Source organism: Platalea leucorodia, assembly GCF_965183815.1.
Source record: "Platalea leucorodia genome assembly, chromosome: 6".
NCBI classification, from domain to species: Eukaryota; Metazoa; Chordata; class Aves; order Pelecaniformes; family Threskiornithidae; genus Platalea; species Platalea leucorodia.
Window position 1 is genome coordinate 2,957,605 of NC_138828.1, and position 17,620 is coordinate 2,975,224.

The window sequence follows — 17,620 nt, forward strand, 5'->3', positions numbered from 1 at the left end:
TGCCACCAAGAAACAAACAGTAGCGTTGGCAGCCTGAGTAGTCCTTGGGCACATGCGCATGGTTGGGACTCTGCCAAAGACCAGAGGGGAGATGGTACAAGGGCACGTGAAGGCAGATCTGGTCCCAGTTGGAACCAGTCTGTTTCTGGCCAGTGTACTGTCCAGAGGGGCATTTGGGCTGTGAGGGACAACGATTTCATTTTCTTTTGGTCCGAGTCGTTTGAAAGCATGAGATTGATGCAGCGGTGTAGATCATTGCTAACGAGCAACAAACTTGGAGTTGGCAGAAAAGGAGCACGGCTACTTATGGGATAAAGTCAGGCTTTATGGGCAACAAAACTGTGCCAGCATTAGCAGGTCTGAATCCTGCACAAGAGCCAAGCCTGCTCAAATCTTACATAGTTTGAACATGTTAAGTCCGAGTGTGGGGGGGGAAACCCCATATCTTGAGTTGCAATAAGTCACTCAGTACAAATCATGCTTGCCTTTTTTTTTAGTCTCTCTTTAACAGTTTTTACTGTGTTCTTTGCTCCCAGGGCTTATATTCCCATAGCTTGTAGACCCCAAGTGCTAAGCACTTGTATGGGGGGAGCACCCCAGAAATGGCTGCCCTGCATTGACTTTTTTTTCCTTCCAGAGTGTGATTGGAGCTGTAACGCTTGTAAAGGTCCCCAGAGGACCGACTGCCTGCAGTGTATGGAGGGCTACGTTCTCCATGAAGGAGCTTGTGTGGAACAGTGCCCTGCAGCTTTCTACAAGGAATCAGACACATGCCAGAGTGAGTTCTTCTTGAGCGTTACTTCTGATCACTGCTGCCAGCATGTTTCCCTGCTTGTCTCCAGTTTGCGCATGTCTTGCGTTCAGAAGGCACGCTCTAGCTTCAGATCTCTCGCTGCCCTCCCGCACACACACGCAACAGAGCTGTGGTTCCTGCGGGCAGCGCAGGACGCCGTTGAACGCAGTGTTGAGCTGAACTCTTTACATATGACTTTTAGGGTGTGATCAACACTGCCTTCGTTGTCGCCAACCAGATGAGTGCAGCCTTTGCGAAGCCCCGTTTTTCCTCTTGGACGCTTATTGTGTTCACCAATGTGGGAAGCGATATTATGCAGACCACGCGCAGCGAAAGTGCACAGGTAAGCAAAGCGAGGGTGATGTGGTGGAGAGGGACCAGGGTTGTAGTCTGTGTTCTGTACACTGCTTTTTCTCTCCGAGGCTGGGGTGAAGAGAAAGCGCTTGGATGCTGTGTTAAGCTTGCTGTTGAGGTGATGCAGTCAACTTGAGAATTAGATAACAGGCTATATCTACATTTAGACATGCCTCATTCAGGAGGAATGAGATTCAATGTAGATGGCTGCTGGTGTGTTTGCTTATGTGTATGCACACTGTATATAAAAAACAGATATTAAAACCACATTTTTAGAAAGGTTTCAGTTGTATTTGTGGGTTAACAAGCTGCGTAGGACTTGAATGTGTATTTGGAGTATTTTTGTCAAGTTGGTATACCAGTTACTTAAAAGCATGTTTCTTCCGTTTGGAAGATTATCTTCAGGTTCTCTGTAGTCAATGGGAAACAGTGGTCAAATGGGGAAGGAACTTCCTAACGACTCTTTTATCTCAGCTCTTTGCCCCTTCTTTTTGATTATTTCTGTCAGGTAGGTAAGACACAAACAGCAGTGGTGTTTCTGTTCTGACCCTCGGGGACAGCTCTGTGCATCAGTGGCTGCGTTGTTTTTGCGGTGTCTCAGTGGGGTTGTGCTTTCCATCCGATTCAGCTTGTCCTCCTGGATGCTTGGAGTGTGACAGTGACAGCCTGTGCCACCTCTGTGACAGCACCACGTTTCTGAAGAATAAGATTTGTGTTGCTGCCTGTGGCCAGGGTTTCTATGGCAACACGTGGACCAGAGAGTGTGAGGAAGGTGAGCGTCTCTTATGATAAAGCAACTGAACTTGCAGGCTTCCAGCAGATTTTAAGGCCAGAAGTAGTGTTCATTCAGTGGCATTTTTGGAATTCAGTTTTGTGCAATTTCGTGTCGACTGTTAAAAGTTGGCGGCTATTTTTCTCCAACTTCTTTGTTTCATAAAATGTGCATGTGCGTGGTTTTCCAAGTGAAGTTACCTAGTTAGGTGTGGAGGCACGTCTGGCCAATCGCAGCATCATTTATCATCAACATAAAACAAATGAGAAAATATCTTGGGGGAAATCCCTTGCTACATCAACTGTAGTACTTAGTTTTCTTTGTTCTAAATGAAGATTTACTAGTCCCTCTGCAGGGCAGGCCAGTGTATGTTGGCTTTGAGTTTTGTGATGGGGAACTGAAGATGGGAAGTGACTTGCCGAAGCCTCTCAAAATCATAGTGGGGATTGGGATGGATGGCAGTTCTTCTTGGGATGGTGGTTGTCCACCTAGGTGAGTAATGAACAGGGCATTATAAGGGTCTGGTCTGTTATCCAAGAGATGGTAGTGACAGGCAAGATGCTAACGCAGCCCATGGCTGAAATTCATTCGGTAATACTTCTCCCGTCTTTCTTTTTAGCCAGCAAGCATCCCTCAAGCTTCCATGTGAACGGTACCCTCACAGTAGGAATTGGTGGGGTAAAGCCCCTCGACCTCTCCTTACTGGGTGTGCGTGATCTGGATGGTGACACAGGACAGCTCTCGTTCCGTATCGACAGCGCTCCCTCCAACGGCAGGCTAGTGATGGTGGTGAATGGGACAGACGTGCAGCTGAGCAAAGGCGACCGCTTCAGCTGCGAGGATGTGAAGGAGAAGAGAGTCCGCTTTGTGCACAGCAAAGAGAAATCCAGGTGACTCTGTTGACACTTCTTTCAGAGTTAACAATAATTGACGTATCTTACCAATATTACCAACGTACTTATACTGTACCATAGTATAAATGACGGTGCAAAACTTCTCTATTTATGGTCTAAGAAGTCACTGTGACCCAGCTACCAAACCTGTTGTGCTTTGGGGGTGCAGGAGTCTGTCTCAACTTCAGGGTACTCTGCTGTGGGTTTAAAACTGGCATATTAGTCTGGTTCTTACAACAATTTCTTGATGCTCCCAGGAAGATGCTCAAATGACGTCACCGCTATGCTCTGCAGCAGAATCTGCATTCAGCCATTACTTCTTTGCCTGCAATGAGCTCTGTTAGTGTCCTGGGATAATTAGCGGTGATTAGTAGCTGGCAATGCTCACACTGCAAGCATGTTGCAAGGAAGCAGATTTTTCCTGCTGCCAGGCAATAAGCCAGTCATCCTGCCAAGTTTCACACTTGATTTACATCACCGTAAAGCCTTGGGACTAGGCTGATACCGGTGGAATTGTTCTAAATTTCTGCCTGTATATATTAGGGTGTTCTTCGATCCATTGTTTTCAGTAAGACTTTCAGGGTGTCCTTCTGATGCCAAGGGTTAGCTCATGTTCACTAGACTTAAGGCATGTGCTTCTGTATCATGCTTTTTTTTTGTCTGCCTGGTAGTCGCAATGAAATGTCAGGATCTTGTCTTGAGAAACATAGCTACTTTATGTTCAAGGTTACTGGGTGGCATTATTGAAAAGTAAATAGGAAGCAAAAATGCTGAAAAGCGGGAGCTTCTGTTCCGAAGCCAGATAAGTGACATTTTTCTTTAGCAGCAAGTAGCTGACATTTAGAATCGGTACTTTATCTTGGAGATGCCATCCTATGTGGGTAACGTTAGTTAAAGGGAAATGAGGGTATATTATTACATAGTTAAAGGTTTTTTATTACATGTTGTGACTGTTGTGAATCTTCAGAAAAAATACTATAAAAACATAATTAAAAAAACTTGAGCTGAAGCTTCTGTCACTAAGCTAGTCATTTTTACTGAATATATTATGTTTTTATCGTTATTGAGTCCTGCAAGAGCACTTCATTAATTTATATTATCCTGTATTTTGGCTTGTTGGGGACTTGTTTAGGAAAGGACAGTTTTCCTTGAAGGTCAGCGATCAACAGTTCTTCTCCCATTCTACAGTGGTCAACATTCAAGCATTTTCAACACAGGTAATGTAACAAAGCTTGGAAACAACCACAAATTTTGTACCGTTTGGAGCCCTGGTTTCTTGCAGTGATAACAAAGGAGCTGGGCAGAAGTTAAGCCGGAGTTCAGGTCAGGCAAATTAGACTCAACTCTCACTTAGTTGAGAGGCAGCCAGGAGTCCTGTGGAAGAACTGGAGTTGGGGTAAGTGACTGAAGAAGCTGGCCCATGTAATTTTGCTTGTGCAGGGAATTGTAGCTGTGCAATCATAGAGCAATTATCAGTGAGGGCTAAGGAGTCCCTACTGTTTAAATTATTCTTTGGATCCGCAGATGGTCTAGTTCAGTCTCTTACTGCAGGGCAATTGAACGATGATTGATCCCTATGGTAGGGATGCTTTGACGGTCAAGAGCATTTACTTAAATGCTCTCTTCTAGGACAGTTGGGAATTAAGTCAGCATGAGCTATTTAAAGTGTGTTTCCTAAACTGCTCACCACTTCTAGGCAAGTTGATGGTACTGTTAAGTGTCCACGTCTCTCATATTACTGTTATTTAAAGTCCGTAGCACATTGTCATGGAGGGGCGTCACCCAAGAGGTGGTGTACAGGCAGTACATTTGTGACTCCTCTAAGGGTAGGCTCTCTAAAAGGCAAGGTATGAAGAGACGCGCAAGATAAACATGAAGGGGGAGGGCACAGCATTACAGAAAGGAGGAGCTGTTCAAGCCCAGCCTAGCTGCGTGTGCCAAGCTCAGCCTATCAGTAGGTCATATCATCACATCCCTCCGGACAGGCTTTGATTCCCGCTCAAGCTGCAGGTGTTCCTCTGACGCTGCTGCGAGGGCAGTGGATGTGCTGGAGCTGCCCGGCCCATTTTCCCGCTTGCTCCTGGTCCTGCTGGCAGCGAGTTCACCATGGACTCAACTTGAATGAGGTCCAATTTTCCAGGGAGGCATTGCAGCTCGCACTGAGCTTTTTCCATAGTCAAAATGTCTAGTTGAAAGCTCTATCAGATAGCTTTGCTTGAACTGAAGCTGTTGTGGCTACTTGGCATATTCTAGCAGTGTAAAGAAACTTGAACGTCCAATGAGAGTCTGCTACTCTTAAGGCCCATTTACATCCTCAGAGGGGCATTAGATGGCTTGCTAAAACTGTAGCTGGAAATCTGGCTATCATCCTTTCTCTTTTAGTGCTGACTCCTTCCTGCCTACAAGCCTGACTCAGCGTCCACCCTCACAATGAGTAATTGAAGAAATTAATTTCTTTTAACCCTTGCGGTGGTGGATGGGTTTGTGTCTGAAGGTGCTGGTGCTCTTCTGTGCTTCGTGCTGAGTGTAGTAGGATGTAGCCAGCAACTCAAAAACATGGTGAGCTGCTGACTTGCTCACTACATACCATGCTGGGGGCCTGCGGGGGGTCTCCAATTTAATGTATCTCGTGTTCCTTATAGGAAACAACTCTTCCTGAGATGCACAATTTCTGTGGTTCTCTGACAATCTTGAGACTTTGCGCTGCTTGGATTTTTTCCGGTTTGGGGTCCTAGAGAGGTGGTAGCTTCAGGGTTAGGAATTTTCATTATTTTTAATTGCACTTTGTTGCTTTTAATCATTGTATTCCATATTAGTCATTCCCTAACTTCTGGAAATTAGAAGTGTTGTAGTTTGTCCTTTAGTGTGAGACAAACTGTGGATTTTGATCCTGTTGCGTGTATATTGATTCTGGCTGGTGCTGAAATCTTTGCTCAGTCTAATCTCTTGTTTACCTCAGTGGGACATTCACCTAAGTAAGAGTTGCAGTCGCTGCCCCAGAATACATAAGTGAGGTTTAATAATAGGGATTTTGCCTGCCGATCCTCAATAAGCCTGATAAGGAGGTGAGATGACAGAAGTTAGCTCTCTGCTGAATGTTCCCAGGGCTTTGACTTTGTCTCTGCGGGACCACCCCCCTCCCGAGGCCAGGTATTACTGATGGCAAATGATGTTTATTGGGATCAATAGAGACTGCAGATTTAAACTTCCTTGACGACAAAGAACTAGGGAACTAATTTAAACCAGCAGAAATGTGGACTCTAGCTGATCTTCGTCCTAGGATGAATAAGGCTGTGTGGAGTCTTTGAAAATAAATAAATAATGATGCTGACGACACCCAGTTTTGCTGTCTTTGAGAGGGACTTTAGCAGCTCGAGACAAGCAAAAGCACGTCCTTCGGTGTTACTTGATTGACGCATTTCTACTTAGAAGCATTAATTCAAGCTTCTGCCTCTCGGCTCATTGCTATTAGTATCCTGCGTAGGTTATTCTACCTCTCCTGGCATTCTTCCTTGCTTCCTTTTTTATCCTCTCCGCAGCTCATTTTAAACCGATAACCTGGGCACACAGGTTGTGTGGGGTCTTACTCTCAAGCATCAGTGCTCTGGAAGATGTCTAAGTTGTCGAAGCTGTAGGTTATACACAGCGATAATGTGTGTCTCCATCCCCAGCCCACCCCGAACTGATTATTCACAGATCTAAATCTTCAGCATCTGAGGTGCCCGCGTTCCAGTTGGGCCTGCGGCCATGCGCGTAACATGTAGAGCTTCCAAAATAGTTGGAATTTCCATGGATAGTAATAAGGCAGAGCTGTGTCCCTTGTCTCATATCCGTGCAGACAGCAAAGGGAATACAGGCTCTAGCTGAAAACTAAATTGCTTTCTAAATAAATGTCCTAAGTTTTTTTCCTTTCCTAAGCTTGCTGTGGCATGAGAATCTTCTTTTAATGTAACTAAATCAGTCTAAAATACTAGATACTCTTAGATCTGCCCACTGGGGGTGAAAGTGTGCAGAGTGAGTCTCTGCTGCTTAGAAATAGGAGGTTTCCAGGGATGCAGTGAGCTAATTTCCTCAACCGCACATTTTTCATTCCGGACTTTGATCGTGATCAAATTGCTAAGGTTTAGCAAACACCTAAGAGCTGTTTTTGTGTTTCAGGCCCCATATGTGTTCAGAAACGAGGCCCTCCTTGTCCGCAGAGGGAAAACTGGAACTATAACAGAACTGTTGCTTGGTGTAAGAGACAGTGACAACCCTCAGGACGTTGTGCTGATGGTTTTAGAGCCTCCACGTCACGGGCGACTGATCAAACCTCCTGGAGACTCGGCTTCTGCAGTCCACATGTTCCACCTGGATGACCTTGCCGACGGACTTCTGCGTTACGCTCACGATGGCTCTGACACCCAGGATGACGCAGTTGTTCTGCAAGTGAACGACGGGTACCACTTCCAGAACATCCTGTTCCACGTTAAGATTGCTCCCAAGGTATGTGCTGTGACATAAACCCTCGCGAGCAAATTAGAAGTCTGGAGAAGTATCGCTGTGTCCCTGAGGTGTCACTAATCCTGCATTACCGACAGGCTGTGGTCAGAGACAGGAGAAAGTAGTGGATTGATTGAGTTTTGGAGGTCACCTGAATTTTTGGTTTGCGACAGGAACAGTTCAGCTCAAATTGTGCACCTTTGACAATTCAAAGTCCACAATTATTTGATAAAAAGATGTTCTGGAGTTGCAGGTGAGAGTTTTGCACTGGTAAGGGCAGTGAATTAGAAAATGAGGGGATGGTGGGGAGAGAGGGCCGATGGGACTGTGACGGGAGACACAAAAGGACCACACATGAACTAAACAACTTGGGTAGTAAGTGTATCACTGGTATTTCGGTGGTGGCGGTGTCTCCCAAGGTCAGGATCTCTGCTCTTCCCTCAGCGTTGCTCCACTGAAATCTTTCACTTGATGCGTCTTTCTGTTTGATAACTTCCCCAAGGGCAGGGCACAGATACCTACATTCAGAAATTATTAATTTTAATTAATTTAATTAAATTAAAATTCTTAATTTTAATTTTTGTTTCTTGCTTTTATTGCAGTTCACGGTTGTTTTATTGCAGTTCACGGTTGTTTGTCTCTTCTGTATTTGGACGTGAAGTGGCACTTTATATTAAATTTTATAGAGATTACAGAAGTAAAATTAGAATCAGTTGTGCTTTTCTATTTGTTTATGAAGCAATCCCCAGCCAAACAAGGCATGAAATACATAACAGTATATGTGGTGGAGCCTTGAAAAAAATGAAGTTGCTGAAGTGCTTGCAAGCATTTCAGTTCTGGTATTGCGGTACTGTAATAAAACAGAAGGAAGAAAAGCTGAAAGTTCCCTTATCCCTTAGTTAATGTGAAAGAGTAATGAAAAATAGAGCTGTCAGAGAAGAAGTCCACTGTTTGCAGTCTTTTTATGTATGGATCTGAGAATTACACAATCTTTGAGTGCTCCCACTCTGTGAAATGGAGTTAGGAGGAGATGATATTATCCCTCTTTTGTCCTCTTCTTTGCTGCATTAGATGCCTTTCACAGCAAGCTGGGCATGAAAATTTTAAGTAAGGTCCACAAGTGCTACGTGCGGCTGTGAGGTTAGCACGAGGAGGGACTGATCCCGTTTGGACCCTGCGGGTGCTCCTAAAGCTGCGGTAGTAATTAATGATAATTAGTGACGTGACTCACACATCAGTCTGGGAGTGAAAAAGGGGTCGCTTTCAAGGCTGGGGCTGAGTTATTAGACTCCTGGAATAAGAGCAGCCCTGCCTGTGGTTTCTTTACCCAGATCGCTTACGTGGCCCTAAGGAGCCTGTATAAGATCAGCAGGACTGTAAAAATGCCTGGACACTACCCTGCATTGTTTGTAACACATTTTATTTTTCTTGCTATTGATGAAGCAGGTTCGTGTAAATACCAGTGAGGGTGAATTGCTGAGTATAGTTTCTTTTATTAGACAATTTTGTGCTCCCTTGTCTCTCATTATCTTTCCAAGCATCTCTGTGCAGCACTTGGCTACAGAGAAGAATGAAGGTGATGACAGAGGTGAGAGCAGAGCCGCTTTTAGTACGAGGGTAGAGCTGGCAGGTACCCAGCTCCTGCCTCATCCTAATTATCATCGTTGTGGAGTAGCCTTGGGAGCTGAAACGCATGCAAGGTTTTCTTCTGCAAAGGTGCTGTTGAGACACACACGCAAAGGTGCTTGGTTTTTTTTTTTTTTCCCCTTGATTTACATCCAAAGATTGCTAAAGAGCCTGGTAGGACCCTGGCTGGAGGTGTGGGAGTTCAAGGTGTGGTTTTTTTAACCACTTTACTTATCGAAGTACACGGAGCTTGTTAGAATGTGCTGCCGGATGGTTTTATATAGTCAGTCCTGGTGTGAAAGGACGTTTTTAGGATTCCTCTTCAGCGGGCTCAGGCGATATAATTCTTAGACACTAATTCATAGGAGCACTGCGGTGAAAGTGTGAAAACACAAATGAAGGACAACATAACCTTCCAAGTATTATGAATTGGAGGGTTTTGTTTCTTCACAACAGGTGTGCCTTCTTTTCTGCAAGGTGCTTTTTTTAGTCCCTTTGGTTGCTAGCAGCCTGCTAGCCCTATTTGCCCCCATCCACACACTTCATTTGACCTACTGCAGTCTGAACAGCTGGCCTCTATTTTGAGAGCTCTTAATAATGATTTGCACTGCTGTATATTTTTATTGACCTTCTCTGACAATTACAGCTTCTGTGAAGTTAACTTGAGACCTGCTGGTGCTTCGTTTTTGGCAGAGCACCACCAGTGGTGCTCCAATGGGGAATAAGGAGCCTATGCCGCGGAAAATACCATCGCAGGCTGTGTACTGTAAGTCAGAGGAGGTCAGACCTACCCACATGTCATCTGCCCATTGCTGACGGGATATGGAAGCCTTTCTTTTTCGAGAGGCTAGGGGGAATGCAGGAATAAGACTTTTATTTTAGGGGCGTGTTGGACCTCTAGAGGAGATCCAGCTAAGGGAGGTGTCCAAGATAAGCGCAAGGCACTGCATCTTGCCCTACCTGGGAGCAGGTAGCCGAAGCATGGACCAGGGAGCATGGTAGCCTCCCCGGGCTCTCTGAAAACACTTTTCCTGTTCTGTGAGTTCATTCCCACAGTTTGCTAACTGCGTGCTCAGGTATCAGTAAAAAAACCCCAAAATCTAATGTGATTCTGGCTGTTTTGCTGAGCACAGGGTGAGCACTCGGATCAGACAACAGCTTGTCGCTAATTATATTTTTAAAACGATTGCCAAGCAAAAAGAGGTGTCTCACGAACGTGTTTTTATTAACAAGCAGGATCGCAGCATCAAAGCCAGGTGGAAATGGTATTACAAAATGCCGGACTGGTTTAATGTGGCCAGTGAAGGAACATTCAGTCATTTAGTTACCGAATAGTCCGAGGGTTCCATGTTTATAGCAAATTCGTGACCTTGTGTTTAATCAGCGTTCACTTAGAAATATTTTCTTTTCAAACAGTGCATTTTGCCTGTCATTCTTTGAAGTGTGGCTAGTCTCTCTTTTCTCTCCTTACACAATAAATCCAGGGATTTTTCTGACCTTTTTAGTTTGTCTCCTGTTCCAGAGTTATGCTTTGCTAGGCCTATGTGTGTCATGATGTGATCGAATCGATAAGGTCAGAGGAAAGTTATCATATACATGGGCACGGTTCTCTTGGCCGGCACAGGGTCTGGTTTTCTGCTTCGCTGTTCTTTAAAGAAATAAAGCAACCATTGTGCTGGGAGACTCTTGACACGATGTAAGATCATGCAGCGTTTAAAAATTAACACTGTGCAAAATAAGCGTAGTACAAATTAAATGGGTGAAAGTTGCTCAGCAGGCACGTCAAAATGGAGAAGGGAAATCATCCTTCAATGTGATTCTTTTTCACAAACATCTTTTTAGCTCTCTCTACTGTCTCTGTTGCAGATTCAGAAGAACACAGTAATGAGTCGTTTGTCAGCTTTGGGGTGACACATGATTATGTGGAGTAGTAAATGAGGAGGAAGATGATCGCTTATATGGAGCAGTCAGGATTTTGACTGATTATGCAGTTCACCACAGCCAGTTTCAAGGTGAATCTGCAGAAATCAAGAAGAGAAGTCACTTTTACAGCAACTGGGCTTATAAGAGAGAACCATGGCACAGAAGACGTCATGGGGATTTTGGTGGCCTGTCCAACAGAGCATGAGCTAACAAAGTAATTTAGAGGGAAAAAGGGCTAATGTAGTCCTTCAATGCCAGAGCAGCGTTACTGAAGTATATGAAAATGGTAGTGCATCCAGTCCTGACACCCACATTTCAGGAATCTTGTATGAATATTGGATAAATATTCATTTGGAAAAAAAGCCACAGGAATAATTTGAAAGTTAGAAAACCCACCAAGTAGCAAAAGACTTTGATGGATGCTCAGGCAGACTTCAGTTTTACAAAAGCGGCTAGGAGATGACTTGAGCATGGGTGTAAGTCCCCACACAGAGAGAAGATATTTGATCTGAAAGTCTTCCTACAGTTCTAACTGAGCAAAAAATGCAATGTGGATTTGGTGCAGTAGTTACTAAGTGAAATTTGCGTATCTCATTTCTGAATGTTAAACTGCTTCTGTTCAAGCAAAGGATGGAAAACTGTCATAGTTCATGTTCCTGCCAAAATTCATCACTAGCATTTGCCTACCCTTAAGGTCAGTTTTCCCCCATCTTGTAGAAAAGCCTGAGGTTGATCTTGAACCTGGGTTTGCTCATGGAGAGGTGATAACAGTTATAGATGTGGGTAAAGATAGTGGAGGTGCCGTAGAGAGATACTTTTGAATGGGTAAGAAGCTGTTGTTCTATAAGTACCCTTGAAGGGTGTGTATTTTTAGAAATAAAATGAAGAGACGTGAGAGAAAATGTGGATCCGATCAAAGTAGTGTAGTAGACTGATACTTTTTTTTCCAGATGTTGATAGTAGTGAGTTTTCCACTGTGCCGTGGAGATCAATTCTGTCAAGACCTGTCAAAAGTCAAGCGGCGACAGAATGAGGATGGTGGTAAAAGACAGAATTACGGAGGGAGACTGAGGTGAAGAAGGTTTATGGTCGGGAAATTAGAAACGTTGGAGGACAAGGTCAGTTCTACAGGGTGAGAATTGGGTCTGAGGGATATAGGTGAAGGATGCACAACCATTTCTTGAAGCAGACAACCAGGGTTGAATGCATTAGAAATGCCAAAATGCTCTCCTTGATCCTTTTCGCTTGACAATCTGTTTCCATCAGCGCAACATTGCTGACATTCAGTTAAGCCTTTTTCTGCTGTCCCCCTGCATGCAGAATAGCAGAAGCCCTCAGCTGGTGACAAATTCCCTGGTCTGGGTGCCCCAGGGAGGCATGCTACAGATCTCCAAGACGATTCTGCACGCCGAGCTGCCCGGTGCCCGTGACTCCGAGATAACCTACACCATCCTCAAGGACCAGCCAAGACATGGTAAATACCTTTGGAGTTGTTTTGTCAAAAAACAGCTGTAGGGCGTTGCTTTTCACCCCACCTGCCCCAAGGTGTCCATCCGCTAAATAAAAGTGTTCGGTTCTGGTTACTTCTGGGGAAAAGGGTGTTCTTCACAGGCCCATGGGAATGTGATTCTTCCATGGTATTTTGCCTACAACAAATAGCATCTGAGGGAATATTTCCTTATAATACTATGCTGAATAAGTGCTGATGACCTCATCTTTTTCCAATTCAAATGGACGTGCAAAGTAATGAAGGACTATTGTTCTGCCTAGTAATCTGAACTTCTGCAGCTGTGTTTCTCTAGTGGTAGTTAAATTCTGGTGGATTTACAGCCTTGTGAGAGCAGAATCTCACTGCCAGAAGATAATATTCGACAATGAATGTCTGGTTTAGGAGAAGCATAGAGTAATATCAGCCTCTAGAAACTGCTGAGCAAAAGTTTACCGTGAAGAATTGGAGAACTCCCTAAATTCCATGACATTTAATTTAATTTGTGCTAATGGAAGGGGTTATTGACTCAAACAGAAATTGGTGACATTTGCATCCGTATATAATTCTTGTCTCCAAATTCCTTTTGAGAGACTCTGATCTCATCTCTCAGAGTAACAGTTTTCACAAGCAACGCCATGCGTAGGACTGCAGCTTATAGAATATCTTCTGGACCCAGGCCAAGGAGGAGTGTGGAAGGTACTGGGATTTGTGGCAGAGATACAAACTGAGAGAAACTGGGTGGCAAAGAGAAGACATCATATGTGGAGGGAAAGGAAATATGGACAGAAAATAAGAATGTTCTTTTCCTGCTCAGCACCACCGTTTTCTTCACTAGAACCATGTCTTTAAATAATATATTTTGCACTTCTATGAAATGATATCATTGCTTTTAATTTGCCGAGCCGGATAAAATTAGAAGATCCCTTTAGCAACATCAGTGCTGGTTTTTTTGCCTTTTGCTGTAAGGATAGGCTGGTTTCCGTAACAGCTGTTGGTACCTGATGAAAACATAGATTATGTTATTTTTGCAATTTAGAAGAGAAGTAATTAATTTGTATTCCCCCTTTAGTTTTCTGCAGATGAAGGACTGTCTTCTCGTTTTTAATAAGCATTTACATGAAAACAAGAATTTTTCCCTGAGGAGCTTGTCTCCTGCTGCCTAACCCTAACCAAAATTTATAATCCTGTGTTTGTATCATCATAATTATCTCTACTGTAATTACTTGCAGTAACACAAATGGGTTTGTAGCTGCAGGTGAGGAATAGGCGGTAGAAATCAATGAACTTCAAAGTTTTATCTAAAATACAATTTCACAGAAAGGGAGGGGAAAATTAAGACAGAGAAATGTAGAAAATGTGTCCTTAATCAAGGAGGGCTTATCTGCCTATCTTAGTATTTGAGTAATGGAAAAGATATTCATACCTGTAGAAAACACATCATTTGATATTTAGATAGGAAAGAAAACCACTTTAGAATAATGGGCTACATTTCTGTAGCGCAAGTGCGCAGACGAAGAAGGCTCATTGCCCTTTATTTCAAGACTCTGAAACCAAACCAAAGAGGTACAATTAGGGAAGGAGGATCTCTGTCCAGATCGCCTCCTTCTGCAGGGCTTGATTTGGTTCTGTGCAACTGGGCACTGGGAAGCGGTTCATCTTTCTCAGGATCTCTTTATGCTGGACCTCCTGTTTTGTCCCTAGAAATAGATCCAGTGGCTTCCCTGGCTCTCCTCCCGGCACACAGGATGCCTCAATACAGCTCTGTTACATGGAAAGAATACTGACTTCTATACGAGTAGGTACTGTTATACCCCGAGCTGCTCCATGCGACATAGATTCTTAGAGGATGAAATTTCTCAAGCCGATGAAAAGTGATGCAAATGTGCGCACTCTTCTTAAAATGAATGAGACCGCAGCGCCTGAATCCTCTAGACAGCTCTGGAAATTAATTCCCCGAGTGTGCACAAGTTGTACAGTCAAGTGTGTAACCTACCGACAGCTGCTTTTCTATTTAAAAAAAAAGATGTTTCAAACAAAATGGTAATCATAAACTATATAAGTAAACATCACAGAGTTGTTCCTTCTGATTGCGTTAAATATTAATTTATAAGAAGACGCACAGACATACATCTTGCTTAAAGCAGCTGTATGTTCTGATTGTTTCTTCTCTTACTTTGGGAAGGATAAACAGCTTGCAGGCCCCAGCTCCTTTGGCGATGTGATTAACATCTTTAGAAATCACACGAAAGATTAAGGTGGTGAACTCCCATGAGCAAAAGCATCAGATTGGGAATGTAATTAGAGCGCTGATAAGGGAATATTAGCATAGAGTTTGATGATAAAATGGAAGTGTGATATTTCAGCTTGCTGAATTATTTTTTTATTACACTGACTGTTTGAGGGTGGTTTTGGGAAATGAACTGGGAGAGCTTATGATGGGTATTTTGCATAACAGAATGATTAATGCTGTAAGGAGAGTAGAAGTGATTTATAATATATGTGGCTTCTGAATTGGTAGCCGCGAGGGATACTTTCAAAGACTGGTAGAAAAGCACAATATGCAACTAACAATCCATTTAAAGGGCAGCTAAATTATATATATAGTCAAGAATAGTAAAGATAGGGGAAATGTATAATTTTTTCACAGATTACGTGTTAACTCCAAAACAAGTAAATTACATTGTGGAATAGAAAAATATGCCATTTATTTTGATACTATAGCTCTTTGTCAGGTTTTAATTTCGTTTGTGCGTGTGGTTAGGAAAAATGTTCACATGAATGAAATTGATGACCAAGGTTTTGATACCCTTCTCTTGGTGGGTAGCACTTGGTTCTTTGAGTAATTTTATTAGAATGATGGTTTTGGATTAAAGTCTATTGAACATGAGTAGTGACATCAAAATCCAACCCTTGCAGGCATCTGTGAGGAAAGCTGACAACCAGTGGGACATGCCCCCATCCTGCTCTTCTCTGTCGTATCTACAATGAAGCCAGCGATGTTTCAGGCCAGCTGAGAATCCATTTCTAATACAAAAAATCAGAAATAAGCTGGATGTTAGAGATATAAAAGCTACATACTCTTTGGAGTAAGAGCTACAAACCAGGGCATGCAGACTTTCTATACGGGCTATGATACAGAGGTCCTTTGCTACATCTGTTCAAGAGCTCTTTTTCAGTTGAAGATTTCTGTTCAGAAGTCGGTTGAGTATACTTTCTGGCATAATAAGTACCCAAAAGAGCTAGAAAAGAGCTGACCTTGAAAAAATTAGTATGCTGTATTCTGATACTTAAGTCGTACCCTTGAGGGGAAGATGGATAGTCTGCTGCAATGCTTTTTAACCCTGATTATGTCTCACTTCTCTCTTGTCCCTTCACAGGAGCTGCAGAAAGTGAGACATGTCCTTTGCGTCTGTTTTTCTGCTCAGTTTATCAAATGGGCACACTTCAAGGTTGAAATGGGCTGGTCAGTGGGCAGAACGACATTTTGGGTGTTTAAAGTTGGAGATCCTGTTCTTTGCTTGGCTGTGTATTTCTTCCGTGTACTTGCACGCGTTACTTGATCTGCCCTTTGCCAAAACAGGAGATAAAATTTCCCTATGTCAGTGGGATGTTGCTAAGTCCATTAGTAGTTTTTAGGAGATCTACTGCTATTTCTGTTAGTCACACTAGATGGAAAAAAACTAAGACCGGGTGGACATTTGTCTTGAATGCACATTAGTTCGTGAAAAGGCATCTGTTCCTCCTTGTTTTCTCACAAGTTGTGCCCTGACCATTTTTCTTTGCTTTTCCCAGGTGAAGTGGTGCTTCTGGTCCCAATGCCGGCAGATGGCCCAGCAGCCTCCTGGCAGCTTTTGCCTGATGGAAGAGCAGCCTCACCTACGACCTCGTTTACCCAGCGGGACATCAACGAAGGCGTTGTGTGGTACAGGCACTCTGGATCTGAAGTAGACAGCGACTCCTTCCAATTCCAGGTACTCCTCATCATATTCACGGGGAGGGTCACACAGCAGTTCTGCTGGCATTTTTCTCTGAGATTACTCAGTCTGCCATTCCCCGTACCTTGTGACCCAAAGTTTTAATAGCTACACATACATGAATACATGCGAGCACACACAAATATGCGTGTAAACATACATTTGTATTTACATACAGACTTATGTGTATGTAGGCGTGTTGCTTGCCTGTAGATGAATATGCGTGTGCTTATGTGTCAGGGTGAATGCAACTCATTGTACTCGTGGGAGACTCCTGTTGATGCACAAGAGAGCTTTTGCTGCTTGCGGATCCCCAGGTTTTAATCTGTGGCAGCGGAGCCAGCCAGCCAGCCAGCTACCCACAGTGCTGAGCCGCATGCAATGGCATTAACCTTCTGGATGTCAAATCACAGGCCATATTGCAAATCCAGAGAAAGTTGTCTTTCAAGTAGCATCTAACATTTAAGCTATTAAACTAATAGCTGGCCTGATTTTCTGTAGAACAATTCCATCTCAGAGAGGAAAGGGTTTTGTAGAAAAGCAATGACGTTGTCCTAGTGCCTGCTAGCTTGTCTAAGCAGGAAAGCTCTCTGAGGTCAAGAGTCCCCAGGGGGAACAGGCAAACAGATCTGCACTTAAAACTGCCACAGGATGAAACTAGCAGGCTTCTGACATCCCATCAGCATGACAGTGTGTCCAGAGCCTGATTCTTGCTGTGACAGTGATCCCTTCTCTGCTGGCCTTTTGCCTGTGGGGTAGGATTGTCCCCTGGGGACACCCTACTGATGTACTTGGGGTTGCTTTTGGGGAAGAAATAGGAACAGGAGATGGTTTTTGCCTGGCAATCCTTAGACAAGGTAACAAAGGAAGTAACAGAGAAGGTAACTCACACCTTTCTTGTAGCCTGCAGCCTCCTTTCCCCCAGCCTTCTTTGAGATGAGGCTGGTTCCAGGGGGCAAGGGAAAAGTGGGGAGGTGGCTCCGGATAGCCATGCGTTTGGCTGTCCTAGAGATCCTCCAGCTGGGTGCCCAATCTACACGAGGAGACCCATACAAAGGTCCTCTGGCCCACGCTCTCCTAAGGCACCCCTGCGATCCAGACCTCTGTGAAAGGACTTCCCCATGCAAGGTGTGTTACTGCAGCTCATATCCTGGCCGTTTTGATGCCCCGTTTGCAGTTCGGATAGGAGGTTTGACCCCTTGGTTCTGCATGGCAAATACAGTGCCCTCTCATAAGACCTGTAATATTTACTCCAAGTGCAAAGTGTTCGATTGCTTTTTTTTTTAAATGGTTTGTTTTGCAAGCCCCAAAACC

General features: G+C 43.8%; 1 protein-coding gene across 1 annotated transcript in view; it reads left to right on the forward strand.

The window, feature by feature from the left end:
- The window catches only part of FRAS1 (Fraser extracellular matrix complex subunit 1), a gene marked incomplete at its 5' end in the record, with an annotated part of 172,214 nt that overhangs the window by 112,068 nt on the left and 42,526 nt on the right, over positions 1-17,620 (forward strand). The window contains 8 exons of the mRNA XM_082315032.1: positions 638-778; positions 996-1,136; positions 1,776-1,919; positions 2,539-2,809; positions 3,945-4,029; positions 6,971-7,297; positions 12,164-12,317; positions 16,125-16,303. Coding sequence (XP_082171158.1) covers positions 638-778; positions 996-1,136; positions 1,776-1,919; positions 2,539-2,809; positions 3,945-4,029; positions 6,971-7,297; positions 12,164-12,317; positions 16,125-16,303 — 1,442 coding nt within the window. The remainder of the gene's footprint in view (positions 1-637; positions 779-995; positions 1,137-1,775; positions 1,920-2,538; positions 2,810-3,944; positions 4,030-6,970; positions 7,298-12,163; positions 12,318-16,124; positions 16,304-17,620) is intronic.